The following is a 14735-nucleotide window of genomic DNA, read 5'->3' on the forward strand; positions in this document are numbered from 1 at the left end:
AATTCTTAACTTAAAATCTTCTTTGATGTTTTGTTTCAAGTGGGTTAATTTTTAAGAAACATGCTAAATTTTGCTATTTCCAGTAGAACACAGGGGTAAAATATTTCATATTTCAAAAACATGAAAACAAGATGGAAGCCACAACGAAGGTAGAATTCATCTTTCCATTTGGCTTCCAGTTAGCAACCACTCACTTTTGTAAAAACAGGGAGATTTGGATGGCTATTGAATTGAACTCAATGAGACTGCAGGTTCTAATTAACCATAAAATACCACTAAATACCCAACTGCCTTGCTCTTGTCCACTAATCTACTGTAGCATATCTACAAGACACAACTACTTAGATTCTCATTCCAAATTGCATGCACATGCACTAGAAATAGAGAAATAAAATAAATAACAACAACAAAACATTTGATTAACACACAGAGCAAAGGTACCTTCTAGAATTATGGGAGACAAGTTACATACATCCAGGTATTTGGCAGGTATACTGTATAGAGCTGTTCTTTTTTCAGGAATAACAAAGGTGAATTAGACATAGCGTTCTGATGTTTCTTTTTACATCTGAGTTTTCATCATATCTGTAAGACCACATGATCCTCAGTGCTTTTTCCTAAACTCTAGGGAAATACAGTTATCCCTTTAAATGTTGGTGATTCAAATCACATGTATACTTCCGAGATTTGTAAGGTAATATGATGAGTAGCGAGAGTTCACTCTTATTCTTTTGGTATAATTAACCACCCACAGGTAATTTTGAGATGAATTCTATATTATTTGAATTTCACTGAAGCATCTAAGGTTAGCCATGAGAACATTTTCCTGTGTAAAAGAATTCTCTATAAACAAAAGTTTATATGATGTCACATTGAGTTTCAGTTATAAAAAAATCAGCTATGCTGTTTAAGATGGAACCACAAATAAAGTGTATTAAAATTGCAAAGGGAAGCAAAACACTTAAAATTCTGGTAGTAGTATGTTATGTTCTAATGGCAACATTAGGAAACAAAATGTTATAAAAGGATATTTTCAGTGCACATAGGAATTGTTTATCTGGAGATCTTAGTGAGAAATGTGACAGCCATTTTAATACTGTCCAAGGTATTTAGGGATATGATAGTTTCAGATACTGTTGATAACAATTTCAGTGACAAAGTTTGTTCAGAGATAAATTTAAAGAAAAATTCTATCAGTTTGGCCCGGCTAGTTACTCACGGCCACTAGAGTTTAGGATTATCCAGGAACAAGAGTCAGCTGTGTGTCACGTTCTGGGATAACGAAATTCATCAGTCTGCTCACCCTGAGAAAAATCTCAGACAGATGATATGGAAATATTGCTTAGAAGTATCAACCTTCACCCAAAGAATTAAAACAAAACCATTCAAACACAGAAGCGAAGTTGGACAATCAGTCTGGATTTTTTTTTTTTGCTGTGTATCTCTTTGTATGTTTAGAAAATGTTGTGTCTTTTGTGTCTGAGGCAAAGAGTGGCTGTTACTTTCAAGTTTTGTGGAAGCTATTTATTCTTGCTGTGATCAGTAACAAAGTCAAAATAGGTTGCATCACTCATCACTTTCATCTTGACTTTCTGAGCTTGATGAACTGTCCAGGTTAGTTTGCATGTGAGCAATCGATGATTGTGTTCTTGCATTCCATAAATGTATAGCTTTCCTGGGGTCAAAGCTGCTGATGTCCGGAGAGTTCAGCTGAATGATTAAGATGTCTGTCAAGCTTTCCGCCTTGATTTTCTCGCCCATGTGTGAATGGGAGTGCTTCATCTGACTACATCCCCGTGCTGGTTCTGCTGAACTTGCAGGGAGGGCCAGAACTAAGTCAACAAGCATCAGGATATTAGGATACTTATGTGCATAAATGGAGTTTACAAAATCCCAGGTCAGCTTCCGAATGTTGTTAAATCTAAAAGGCAAGATGAAGGACAGGAAAGGTTGAGAGAACTAACTTTTACCAGTTACTGATACATGTCATTTTATTCAGCTTGCTTTCTTATTCACCTGCCATATATTTCTAATTTTAACATGCTCCATTCTGTGTCTACTTCGTCAGTTTTCACATTGGCAGCTTCTAGAACTGGTTCATAATGTGAAATCAGGATGGATATCTCTTTTTCTCCAAATTCTGCAATCCATACAGATAAACAAAGTGTCACGTACCCTGAATAACCTCACGCAATCAAAGAACAGTGAGTTCAGAGTTATTGGTGCCTATGGGTTACCTTGATTTATCTTTGCAGGCCATAGTTTAAAGCTTCCAATCATGGTTGCTCTTACCACATCTAGGCTGGCATCTCTGAAACAGTCTTGCAGCCTCTTGATAAGATGTGTTAAAACCACCTTTCTCACGCTAGAAATGTTTTCTTTCCCTTTGAGGCAGTTACCGTGAAAGTGTGTAGCTGAATCCACCCTGAGTTCTTTTGGCCCTGGTCTGGGAGAAGATCACCCAAATAAAGAATTAAATGGATGAATACCTGGAAAACAATTCCCCAAGTCAAACTGTCTACCTTGTCAGGCCCTGAGATGTCCTCAACCTGTCACCTTGATTGATATATCTGGAGCATTTGCAGTGTTGACTCCAAGGTGGTAAATACATCTGCAATTGAAGAATTTCTGTTCTTACTGACAGTGGACAGAACGCTAAGGACACTAATGATGTCCATCAAGAAATGAGCAAATTTGATGATATCAGCTTGGAGAAGAAGATCTAGAAGTTCATTGGCTTTCTGTTGACTTGGATCATTTTTGCCTTTATCTGCCTGTAACATAAGTTGGGAATGATATGGTGGGTATGTCTCCATCTTAAAAACCTTACTCCAAAGAATTCAGCATAATTATTTCTTGATGTTCCGAAAAACATATTTAAAAAATTACTTACTGAACGCAGCTGCTGAACAATTGCTGGGTATCCTTTTAGAAAGTTCTGGAGGGCAGTTTGTAGTCCATGAAGCCACTGTCTGCCTCTCATCTGGGAAGGCATCACGGGTCGAAGGTGGAGGCCTCTGAAGGCAGTTATCAGAGAACTCTTTCGAAGAGGAGAGTGGTGATAGAAGTGGTAAATATTGGTAAGGAGTTCCTTTAGGTCATTGTACAGAGGGATGCTCTGGAACACCACTTTGTAAGATAGTTCTAGGTGATGTGCAAAGCAATACACACTTTGCACACATGGCTGTATTTTCCTTAAAAGCAGGGCCACTCTGTTCTCCCCCTCTATTCCATGGGAATCATCACTTCCAAAACCAACCAACTTCTTTGCCCAGTCTTGGCTCGACAGCCGAAGTTGCAGATTCGTCTCTAGAGTTTTCTCAATAACAGTTTTTATTGTCAAAGGGTCCTTCTGTTTTACTGACTGTACCCCAACAATCTGACATTGCACTTTTCCTGCATGTGCAAACTGAACATAGACCATTGTGACTTCCTGGGCTAAAGTGTCTACAATTCCATCACTGATGACAGAGAAAAATTTACTTCTTTCTAGTTTTTCTCTGAGATTTTTCCTTTCTACTTCGGCAATGAAATATGTAAATGTTCTTGCTGATTTATTAGTTCTGAAGACTGGGCCTATATCAACACCCTTCATATCATCCAACTTACACATCCAAATAAAGTCTTTGAGGGGACTTCCAGTCTTTGCTAGAGCATGGCATGATCTAAATAAGTTCTCTATTCTCCCAAGAGTCACTTTGCTCATGGTCCTTACCATCAGCTCTGTGGCAGCTCTGTCCACTGGAGAACCACTTGTTGCTTCCATCAGTGAAGCCTTGGCATGGGCTTCGCTGAGATGATGTGCACTGAGAAATTCAGCCCTGAAGTTGTCAGTGCCGTAGAAAAAACTTACTTGACTTCCCCCTGACTTTATCCCATGCTTACGGCACAGGGCACAGAACATAAGGTTTAATAGCTCATCGTATACAAGCCAAGGGTATTTTTTCAGCCAGATTTTCAAAAACTGATGATTTCTTTCTGGGAGGTAGTAGTAAAGTTTTCGTGACTTTTTCTGCTTTTTGGTGACTGGAATCATAGTGTCTCGAGAGTCTTTGCCTTTAAAAAAACTCCACATAGTTATTAAAGCACTCCTCCCACCCACATCTGCCTCTTAAATACATATTCTCTTGTCATATAATATATATATACATGTATTGTATAATATATGTATATACATATATGAAATACACATACATATAATGGTGAATGCAGTTGGTGTTGATTACATGCACACGAGTATAGGGCTAATCATTTTGGAATGGGCAACCTTCTTATCGGGGATTTGACCTGAAGAAAATATATTCCTCTTTTCAGTAGCTACAGACTGTCTGTAGCTCCTTAGCTAGGGGCGGAGCCTTTGGAGCCTTTCGCCCATCTATGGTGCAGTGTTGGCTGGTGTGGTCTTGTGCAGGCCATGTTTAGGCAATCAACAATGACAATGAACATTCAGCTGATGAGACACAGAAACTGTGATTAAGTGCCTAGCATATAGCTAGAAATAAACATACAGAAGGCATATTCTTCTCAACTAGTATATTGTTTGTTCATAATATGATCAAAGTTAGACCATAACTAACTTTGAATCATCAAAAGCCCCACATCTCATACACAGCACTGTACCGTCTGTCTAAATGACAGTAGTTATCCATGTGTGGGTTGTTTCTCCAGCTGAGTGTGTGTTGGGGTACTCCTATGATAAAGACCCTCCAGCTGTTTTCCTGCAGTTTTCATACAACTGGAGAAGGAAACATGGGCTGGTCTCTTGACCATTCCCTCAACATGCATCCTCCTATACTCTTTGCTATACATTTTCTAAAGTTTGTTCTTCTAAATTTAAATACCCTCTGTATCCTTGTCACCAAATCTAAGGAATCAATGCTTCCTTAGATTTGCTGGTTTTTTCGCCACATTTTTTTCTTGGACCAGTCATGATCACTGTACATGAATTCTCCTTTAGTTTGCACTCTTGGACATTTTCCTAAATTTCATATTCATATTAACCTACTGCTTTATATTAAATTTTCTTTGCCTGACTTTTCAAGTCACACCCTAAACTCCACCATAGCAAATGGTTTTCTTTTAATTATTGTTTTTAAATTAGCTATTAGTTACTTTCATCTTTCTCCATCAATCCTCTTGTGGTTTGAATAAGAATGACCCTATAAGTACATATATTTGAATGTTTAGTCATCAGTGAATGTCACTACTTGAGAAGGGTTAATTGATGAGGCCTTGTTTAGAGAAAGTGTGTTATTGGGGGTTTCAAAAGCCCAAGCCAAGCCTAGTATCAGTCTTTTTCTGCTACTGGGGAATCCCAGTGTAGAAGTATCATCTGCTTCTCCAGCACCATGACTGAGTGATGCCATGGTCCCTGACATGATGATAATGAACTAAATATCTGAAACTGTGAGCAAACTCTAATTAAATGCATTATTTATTTATTTTGTTTTTCTTAGACAGGGTTTCTCTGTAGCTTTGAAGCCTGTCCTGGAACTTGTTCTGTAGATCAGGCTGGTCTTGAAATCATAGAGATCCTCCTGTCTCTGACTCCACAGTCCTGGGATTAAAGGCATGCACCACCACTACTTGACCAAGTGCTTTCTTTTGTAAGTGTTGTCATGGACATGGTGTCTCTTCACAGCAATAGAACAGTGACCAAGACATCACTCTTGTTGCTTCATCATTGTCTGAAATAGTCCTATCCTATTTATTATATTCAGAAAAAAAGATAAATTTTATCTGGGAATATACATGTATTCTAGTCTTTCTAGAGTTTATGTGTTGAGGTAGGTTTGTGTTAGGTTGTCAAATGTTATTTGTTTTTTAATTTTAAGCTCTTAACTGGAATGTAATCTTTGACCTTGAGGATATATTGAAGAATGTATTATGATATTCACCATCATTACTAGGATCCCTTTAGAAATGAATTATGAATGGCTTAAAATTTTCAAAAGTCTACTTCCACCTACTCAAATACCTCGAAATCTGTTTTGTTAGCCCACTAATTAGATAGTTTCCTCTCAGTCACCATTATTTTGCATGTAAAAGACCTACCATGAAAAAAATGAATAGCTACTTCAATTTCAAAATTAAGTGATGTGATAAAAGGATATTTCAGGGGCTGGGAAGCTGACACTTAAAAGGACCTATATTTAGTTCCCAGGATCCATAAGGTAGCTCTCACTACCTGTAATCATAGCTCCAGGGCTTGATGCCTGTCTCTGATCTTTGACCTCCACCAGCACCAGGCATGTATATGATGTATATACACACATTTCGTGCAGGCATTCACACACACACACACACACACACACACACACACACACACACACATACACACAAATTTAAAGTGCATTGCAAAATTCATTTAACTTGAAAGAGGATGGACTCTGCCTTGCTAGAAGGTAATAACATTTTTGAGTTGCCTTTGACAAAGTGGGATCTTTGTTACTTGATGGTGACCACATTAATCTTGTCCAAATGTCACCATCACATCTATCCTTAGAATGTGTTTTTATACATTGGAGGCATAAAGACTTCTCAGGCTGTTTGATGAGCTGACACATGTCAGTGCATGTATTCATACAAGCAAACATACATAAACCTTGATATCCATTGGCCTTGGCAAGGGAACCTGTAAACTATAGAGTGAATTATCACTGTTGTTATCAACGATATTTTCTATGGATTTCTGGGACTAATTTTCAAAAATTTATATTAAATTCCATTTACTATCTCCAGGGAAAAGGGATGGTGTCCCAATAATTAGGACATTTGAGGAAGTAAAATAAACCTATTTATGAAAGACAACTTAGTTCACACATGAACAAACTTTGAATTATCTGAGTCCAAAATTTATATGATCATAGACACATTGCTTAACTGATTTGTGACTGAGTGTTTGGTCCCGATGACTATCGATGATGATTCTACACACGTCAGTCTCAATTACATAGGATATTAATTGGTGGAATTCATTGCAGAAGGCACAGAACTGTGATAATAAAAGGGATTTAAGAATTTTTGTGAAGAAAATAACATAAGCATTCATGTGACCAAATTAATTAGGTAAATACCTACCAGTAACTCCTTTGTTTCTACTCAAGATCTATGAGGCACTTAAGGAAAAGGCAGTTCTAGGAGGGTCATCCTTCACTTCTTAGTATCCCCTTACTGTCTATACAAACACAAACTCAGTATACCTGATACATCTCTACTTAGATGTATGGACAAAGATAATCTTCCATATGTCAAATGGTGTCAAGTTTACTAGTGGGGCCTCTAAGAGAGGAGGAAGACAGGAGAAAGGAGTTACCAGGGATGACCACTACCATACTCTCACAGTGCTGGAGTGTTGGTCACTACAACTCTCTTGCTTGTTTAATTCAGATTAATGTCACTTATAGCAAATATCTGACAAATTAAAACAAAGCAAGGTCTACTTGCAGTGTCACACACTCCAACAGAGCTCACTTGTCTTCCGGTGAAGTGATAACCACCACAGACAACTTTATTCATCTTGTGTTCCATCAGTGGAGATTATTTTCTTACCTTTAGGTGCTATATCGAGGAACTGATCTCGGAGATTGTCAAGCTGTTCAATTGTCATGGTGCCATTTTCTTCCTTTTCTACTGGTGGAGGGCGGGTTGGTGGGATAGCATCTGGAAAGACTTTTATATCTCCATTGATGTAGAACTCTTCCTGGCTTAAATAAATCTCATTTTGAATTTTTGTAGATGTTTCAATGTAGTATCGAGCTACTTCAGTCAACTTCTCTATACTAAAAATAGTAAAACGAACAGGGTGATCTCCACTGAAAATACTATTAATTTAATGAAACACACACAAAATCTAACATGCGACATGGTAAGTTAGATGATTCTATAAGTATTTAAAGATTTTAATTTATCTTAAGGCAGGGTACAAATTAATAAAGATTAAAAACAAAGCATACTCTTATTAAGTAGCTAATGCATTTCAGTTTTATGCAAAGCTGAACAAGAAGACAGCCTGTTAAATTTGGTTTTATTAGTATTGAAACATACTTTTCTATATAATAATAATACCAAAGGCTAGATTATTTTTCAAAGTAAGTTGATATGGCAGATCACAGTGTTTGATAACTGTCATTTATTACTAGAAAAGCAAAACCAGCTTTTCTCATAGCTTTATGTCAAAGGGTTCAATGTTACCCAGGACACACATGGTAGAAGAGCCCCCAGTGCACAAAGTTCAAAGCTGGATGATGTGACCATGAGCAGCAACAGTTAAGAGCTATCATGGCACAGTTGAAATGGATCCTAGGCTCTCACCTATAGCATGTGCCCACCATAACCCCATGGTTAGTCATGGGTCTGTGAGTGTTTTATCTTTCAAATGAAGCCATGAATATTTACTCACTCTTTTATGGTGATTTACAAGAAATCACACAGGTCAGGGGTATAAATATCCAGTTAATAGTTAATGGCCTAATGAAAGGCAATGCAAGGGTGTCTTAGGTAATAGACATAATTAAATGTACTGCCACTGTAATGAAAAAAGATCTTGTCTTGATCTTATGATGAAAGATTGAACATCACGAGATGATACATACCTACTCTGTCTTTATATGATGAGCTACAAAATGTTCATTTACTGAAACTTTAAAAAGTATTATTAGCTCCTGTCCTTGAAAATATGCCTTTAAATTAAACTACTCCTGATGCTCACTGTGGATGTTCTTATAAAATTTGCTAATTAATTTGTGGTTTAGAGTGTTCTGCTGTTGGGGACACACAAGTAGAGTATCACATAGAACCTGAGTTTACATGAAGAAAGGTTGTACAGGTTGAGACTTGGCCAGAACCAGAATATCAAATGACTGTGCACCACCTAGTGGAAGGTTACTATGAGTGATTTCAATACCGAAGAAAGAAAATGCCAGGGAAATAAATTTAGGGTTCAAATGGATTTGACAGAAAGGCTCTCTCTCTCTTTCCTCTCTCTCTCTCTCTCTCTCTCTCTCTCTCTCTCTCTCTCTCTCTCTCTCTCTCTCTCTCTCTCTCTCTCTCTCTCTCTCTCTCCCTCCTCCCCCTCTCTCTCTTCCTCCTCCCCCCTCCCCCTCCCTGTCTCTCTCTCCCTCCTCCCTCTTTCTCTCTCTCTCTCTCAAGTAATTTTTAGCTTCACATTTTGTGGTTTCCTGTGGTCAGACTACATAGTATTTTCAGACTCAGAAGGCAGAGACATACACAAAACAAATATGAGCACTGTAAGTATATCACATAGAATTAATATCCATTTACACTTGATGCATAGACATATGGATGGAAACTGTGAATCCTAAGAACTGAGATAAAATCTTTCATTTATAGATGGCAGGCACAGACTAGGACCCAACATCATTGCAAAGTTAATAGTAAGCGACTTGACTGCCCAACAGTAATAGTTTGTTATACATAATGGTAGCAAGGTTAACCAAGGAAATGGGTATGTTTGGATATTTTTCAATTCCTGACTTTCTGTGAAGGAACAATAGTACTGAACAGCTGGGCTGAAAACTTCAACGTGTGTTTTTATGATGAGAAACACAGAGGCTGTTTACAGATAGTAATTACTGCTTCTGAGAACATTGACCATTTGATGCCCATTCTCACACAAGTGCAAAACTCTCAGTATATGTTTACAATCTACCCTCCATTATACATATTATAGGCTCTAGTTCAAGCTGAAAATGGTGTGATAACCTAGCTGGAGTCCTTTTTGCACATAAAACTAATGAGCTCTAAGCAATCATACTTGGTATTCACTTGTGGATACTTTGGGAATCCCAGTCTCCTGGATTAAAATTATGTGTAATATTATCTTGCATACTAAAGCTCCCATTGAAAAGAGTAAAAACTGAACTCATAAAATGAAAGCTGTATCACAACAGACCCCTTTGAAGCACAGTTTACTGGCAGAAAATAGTCAAAACGAATGTGATGGTGATGTTCATTTAGAGTGTTTATAACAAGAGTTCCTGAATCTTAAACTTTACACACACACACACACACACACACACACACACACACACACACACACACACCAATTTAAATCTGTGGATGTCCTAAACACCCTTGTCAAATTTTTCATTTCTGGCACATAGTATGTTTTTTCTTTTTTTAGCTATGGAGAACCTAACTTACCTGGCCATTTCATTTAAATATCTCTGGCCAAGCCATTTTTCCATGAACTTGTAGACATCAATCACCTTTATCACTAAATCTTCAAGGACAGCCAAGGCTTTTGTCTTTATTAGTTCAAGTCGAAATTGCGTGGCTACTTCTATTCAAAAAGAGAAACTGTTTGTAAACTAAATAAACTGAACTCAGAAGGACAAATAGTATGCTTTCTTAGTCATAGGGAATCTGTACTTTAAAACGCATGGAAGGAGGATGGAGGCTATTTAGAAAGAGGAAGTATACAAAGGTCGGGGTTGGGGGATCAAGAAAGAAAAATGAGGGATGGATATGATTAAAGTATGTCATATGCATACATACAAAATCAAAATGAAACCTCTTGTTCTATAAAATTAATATAACCAATACATAAAGGGGAATTTTCATTGTATTTTTAATGCATACATGCATTTTTATGATGACTCAACTCTACTTATACCAATCACACTTTGATTTATGATACCCCATTGTGGGTAAGGTGGCTTCCTTCTCAGAGAAGCAAAATGAAATGTGCAGTAAAGTCTTTTGAGAATTTAAACTAGAATTATTCATGAGCTTTACACTTAGTAGAGCCGATATATGCAAGATCACGAATTGACTCATTCCTAAACTGTGTGTTCTCTCCCTTCTGTTCCCCACTTCAATCCCAAATCTACCTCTGTAGCACTCAGAGTCACTGGAGCCTTCTGCCTTCCTACAGATGTCAGTGTAATCACACTTCTGCTCAGGTGGCATCACCTCCCAACTTCCACAGAGAATGCATCTTACATCTATCTGTTGAGGAAGGTTCTAGTAGACAATCCATGATCTGACTTCCCAGTCCCCAAGTCACTCCTTCCTGGTTTATCTCCTACATTTCACAGCTACTCACTGAATAGTTTTTATATCCTCTTTGGATTTGGCCCATACCTCTGTTTTCTATTCCTGCCCCTGGCCTGTCTACTGAGTGCATTTTCCCCTTCTCTCTGGTTCAGCTAACATTAGTTCATCTGGAAGTCTTTCCTGATGCCTCTCCACCTTGTCCCATTACAGAATGTTAGAAGTCACGGTTTATATCTCTTTTCTTCTAGCTCGATTACATATGTACATGTGTCTCAGCAACCACTACAGGGGCACAGCCTGCAGTGAAAAACTTGACAACTTTTGTAACGTGAGGAAAAGTTTTTATCTCATTGAGGATCCTGTGTCAGGCAAATTTAAAGATGAAACATACTGGAAGCAACAGGAATCACATGTGAAGACAGACACTGGAGAGAGGAAAATGCATGTTCTACTCTCTGGATGCCTTGCAGCTCCCTGGGTTCAGGTCACTTTTGATATTTCTGCTGTGGTGGCAGAATGGATAGTGGGGTGAAGGGATAATAAAGGGGAGAGACACGAGCTGGAAAACATCCTTATTTAATTAATGTTCCCCTAGTAAATATCTAGTTGGCCCAATATGGCCATATTATGTATTAAGTTCAAAAGGAAAAATACCAACCACCCCCCAAAAGAACAGGTCTGCTGACTTGGTCCAAAATGATAGTCTTGGTTTAGATTAAGCAGGTCTCCAGGAGGGTTGATAGTGGAAAGACAACAGTTCACTCTTATATTCCTCAGGAACCTGTGAAACTGGTTTCTGTCTGCCAGGAAGAGTCACTTCCCTATTGACACATACCTATGGTACATAGCAAGCCACAAGTCCCCTCCCCCACCTTGTAAACTGCCAGGCTAATCTAGTTCCCAGGATTCCCTCCACAGCCCTGAGCTATGGGTTTTACTTTATAACCCACAAGGGTTTTCCTTGCCCCCACGCTGACCTTGCCAGACTATCATACAGTGGTAGGCATGGATGCTTTGGACTTCCCCCCAAAGACCTCTGGTTATTAGCTCTCTCATATCTAAAATAAAAACCTTCTTCTTCATGGATTGTTGAACCACCAGCCTCCAAGTGTGACATGGAAGCTTATTATGAATGCTGGTCCTTATCTTACGCTTGTCCCATTAGCTCTTATAATGTAAATTGTCCTGTTTCTCTTCATTGACATTTTGCTTTGGGGCTTTTTACCTTTCTTTCATTCTTAATGTCCTACTTTTCTGCTTCCTTTGTGTTTGGGCTGGTTGGTGTCTCCCTCTTTTTTTCCCTGGTTCTCTCTGAGTCTTTTACTCCTCCTTATTCTGTCTGCCAGCAGTACCTATCCCTCTACTGCCTAGCTGTTGGCCATTCAGGTTTATATTAGATCAATCAGGTGTCTTAGGCAGACAAAGCAACACATCTTTACACAGTTAAACAAAAGAAGCAAACCAAATGTACCATATCTTTATATAGTTAAAGTAATAGCTCACAACAATGGATGGGTCATTTTGGTGGTTTCTCTGTGCCCTTGCTTACATTAAAGTTTTGTCAGCTAGGACACTGACAATCCTTCCTTTCCATAGACTATCTTTGCTCAAGTCCTGATATTCTAAATTCCATTTTGAATTGCAGTAAAAGAAAATCAGAAGAGCCATAGGAGAACAGGTCTTGCAGAGTTATTGTTGAGTATAGGGAAGAAAAGCCTTAAACTTGAGACGTGAAGTCTCTTGACTAGTCTTTGTTTCCAGAAACTCATCCTCAGAGCTTACTAGGCTTTGACCAGGTTTCTTTTCCTTTTTCAGTATTTATTTACTTTTAAAGCTTTATGTATATGAGTGTTTTGCCAGCCGAATATGTATGTCCATCATATGTGTGCCTGGTGCCAGTAGAGGTCCAAAGAAGGCGTTGGATTCCCTGGAAACTGGAGTTACAGATGGATGTGAACCACCATGTATGTGTGTGCTAGGAATTGGATTTGAATCCTCTGGAAGAGCAGTAAGTACTCTTAACCACTAAGCAGTCTCTCCAGACCCAGGTATTTTCCTAATGAAAGGAGTGACTTCCTCTTTTGCAATATAAAAACATCAGTGTTACACAGCTTCTACATAATCCTGCAAAACCATACCAACTTGCAATTTATTTTTTTTCTAGTCTTTGAAATTTGAATTTATGCCCTTTTTTGTTTTGTTTTAATCTTTCTTAAATCTTTCTGACAGCCTGCAGATACACTAAACAAGATTAATTAGGGAGTTAGGTACAGTGGTACTAGCCTGTAATCTTTTCACTCAGGAGACAGACATAGGAGAATTGTTACTTCAATAATAGAGAGCACTTCTCAGCAAGTTTGAAGCCAGGCTAGACTACAAAGCTGCTAAACCTTATCTCAATAAATAAATGAGTTAATTTAGTTAGGTTAAATTAAAATATAGACTCAACTAGCTCATACACCATAGCAGCCAAAGCTGGTCTTTCTACAGTCAAATGAAAACAACCATGTGAATGGTATGTTTTCAGTCTGTCTGCCTGAGTTCTGAAAGACATCCAGAGATTACTGAGGAGCCCTGCCTGGGTTACTGGTCTACTGGTTTGCTCTCTACCGAAAATCGTGTTCGATTCCTCCTCCCACCTTCCAACTGCAGTGCAGCAAGATGTTCTTCCTTAATCTTGAGTTTCAGTTCATTCTTCCTTTCCATTTCAGCTAGTTCCTCGGGTGATAGTGTGACGGGACTGACCTCTGCCACCGGTGATGATTTACCTGAAAGGTAATTGACACATGGTGAGTAAATCACCAACCTACGAGTTTATGGACATAGCACTTGGTGGATATGATGACAGAGAAAAATCTGTACAGTCAGAAACTGCTGGAGATTTGGAATCAAGGAACTTTGGGTTCTCTGAGTTGGGTAATGAAGTATTTATAACCCTTCATTGGTAATTCGGTAAACTTTCTGGTCTGGTTTCGTAACAAAACATGTTATGTCACATCTCAAGAAAAAAACGAGGTGAGTGCAGAAGTGATTACAGAATTTTAAAAAGATAAATTAATCACCTGCAGAATTACTGTCTTAAAACGTATATAGACGTGTGTATATATATTTGAAAGCAGTTCTTAGTTTTTTTTTAAAGAGTGTGTGGATATTTGCTGAGGATCTGCAAAGTATTTTGCCAACAACAGACAGAGTTTAAAACAATGGCTAGCACCTGAGTGGCTTACAGGTGAATCACCTGGTTAAAGGTTGGTTTCCTACCAAGAGGTTTGAAGAGACTTGGGTACCAGGTCCTAGTGCCTTGATACCTTTTCCTTTCTTTTCTGCCTTTTTCTTCTTGGGCGCCTCCTTCTCTTTCTTGGCCTTTTTATTTGTACCCGACTGAGGAGACTTTTCTTTGGAATCCACTGGGGGTGTTTCTTTTTCTTCTTCTATGAGTCTTTGATGAACTTCTGCAGCCACCTGTATGATAGCAGTGTCTCAGTTAAGATGGTGTTTAGCAAACATGACAATCTTTTGGTTTTACCCTCTCAGATTCCATGGAAGCTTCATTCTTCTGTGAACAATGAAGCCCGTGTTCTTGCCCTTTAAGAAGCACACCGTTTTATGATTGGCTGATCCAGACCACAAGTGCTAGTCCCCTGTCTAAAAGGAGGCTCTCATCCCATTAATCCCTGATTGGAATGCATTTTTATGCACACTCATTTTGAACTCTG

General features: G+C 38.4%; 1 protein-coding gene across 4 annotated transcripts in view; it reads right to left on the bottom strand.

Moving 5' to 3' along the window:
• Positions 1 to 14735, bottom strand: part of Spef2 (sperm flagellar 2) — a 169549-nt gene that overhangs the window by 20145 nt on the left and 134669 nt on the right. For 2 of the 4 annotated variants that reach the window (XM_040757660.1, XM_040757661.1), the window contains 9 exons: positions 14328 to 14481; positions 13659 to 13787; positions 10165 to 10303; positions 7552 to 7781; positions 2894 to 4056; positions 2557 to 2774; positions 2238 to 2446; positions 2017 to 2140; positions 443 to 1921 (listed from right to left, as the gene is read on the bottom strand). In XM_040757660.1, the coding sequence (XP_040613594.1) occupies positions 1567 to 1921; positions 2017 to 2140; positions 2238 to 2446; positions 2557 to 2774; positions 2894 to 4056; positions 7552 to 7781; positions 10165 to 10303; positions 13659 to 13787; positions 14328 to 14481 (2721 nt within the window). In that variant the 3' untranslated portion in view covers positions 443 to 1566. Of the gene's footprint in view, positions 1 to 442; positions 1922 to 2016; positions 2141 to 2237; positions 2447 to 2556; positions 2775 to 2893; positions 4057 to 7551; positions 7782 to 10164; positions 10304 to 13658; positions 13788 to 14327; positions 14482 to 14735 lie in introns of those variants that run through there. The other 2 variants (XM_040757663.1, XM_013119022.3) reach the window with 1 other exon arrangement.

Source organism: Mesocricetus auratus, unplaced genomic scaffold (assembly GCF_017639785.1).
Source record: "Mesocricetus auratus isolate SY011 unplaced genomic scaffold, BCM_Maur_2.0 Super-Scaffold_100015, whole genome shotgun sequence".
Lineage (NCBI taxonomy): Eukaryota > Metazoa > Chordata > Mammalia > Rodentia > Cricetidae > Mesocricetus > Mesocricetus auratus.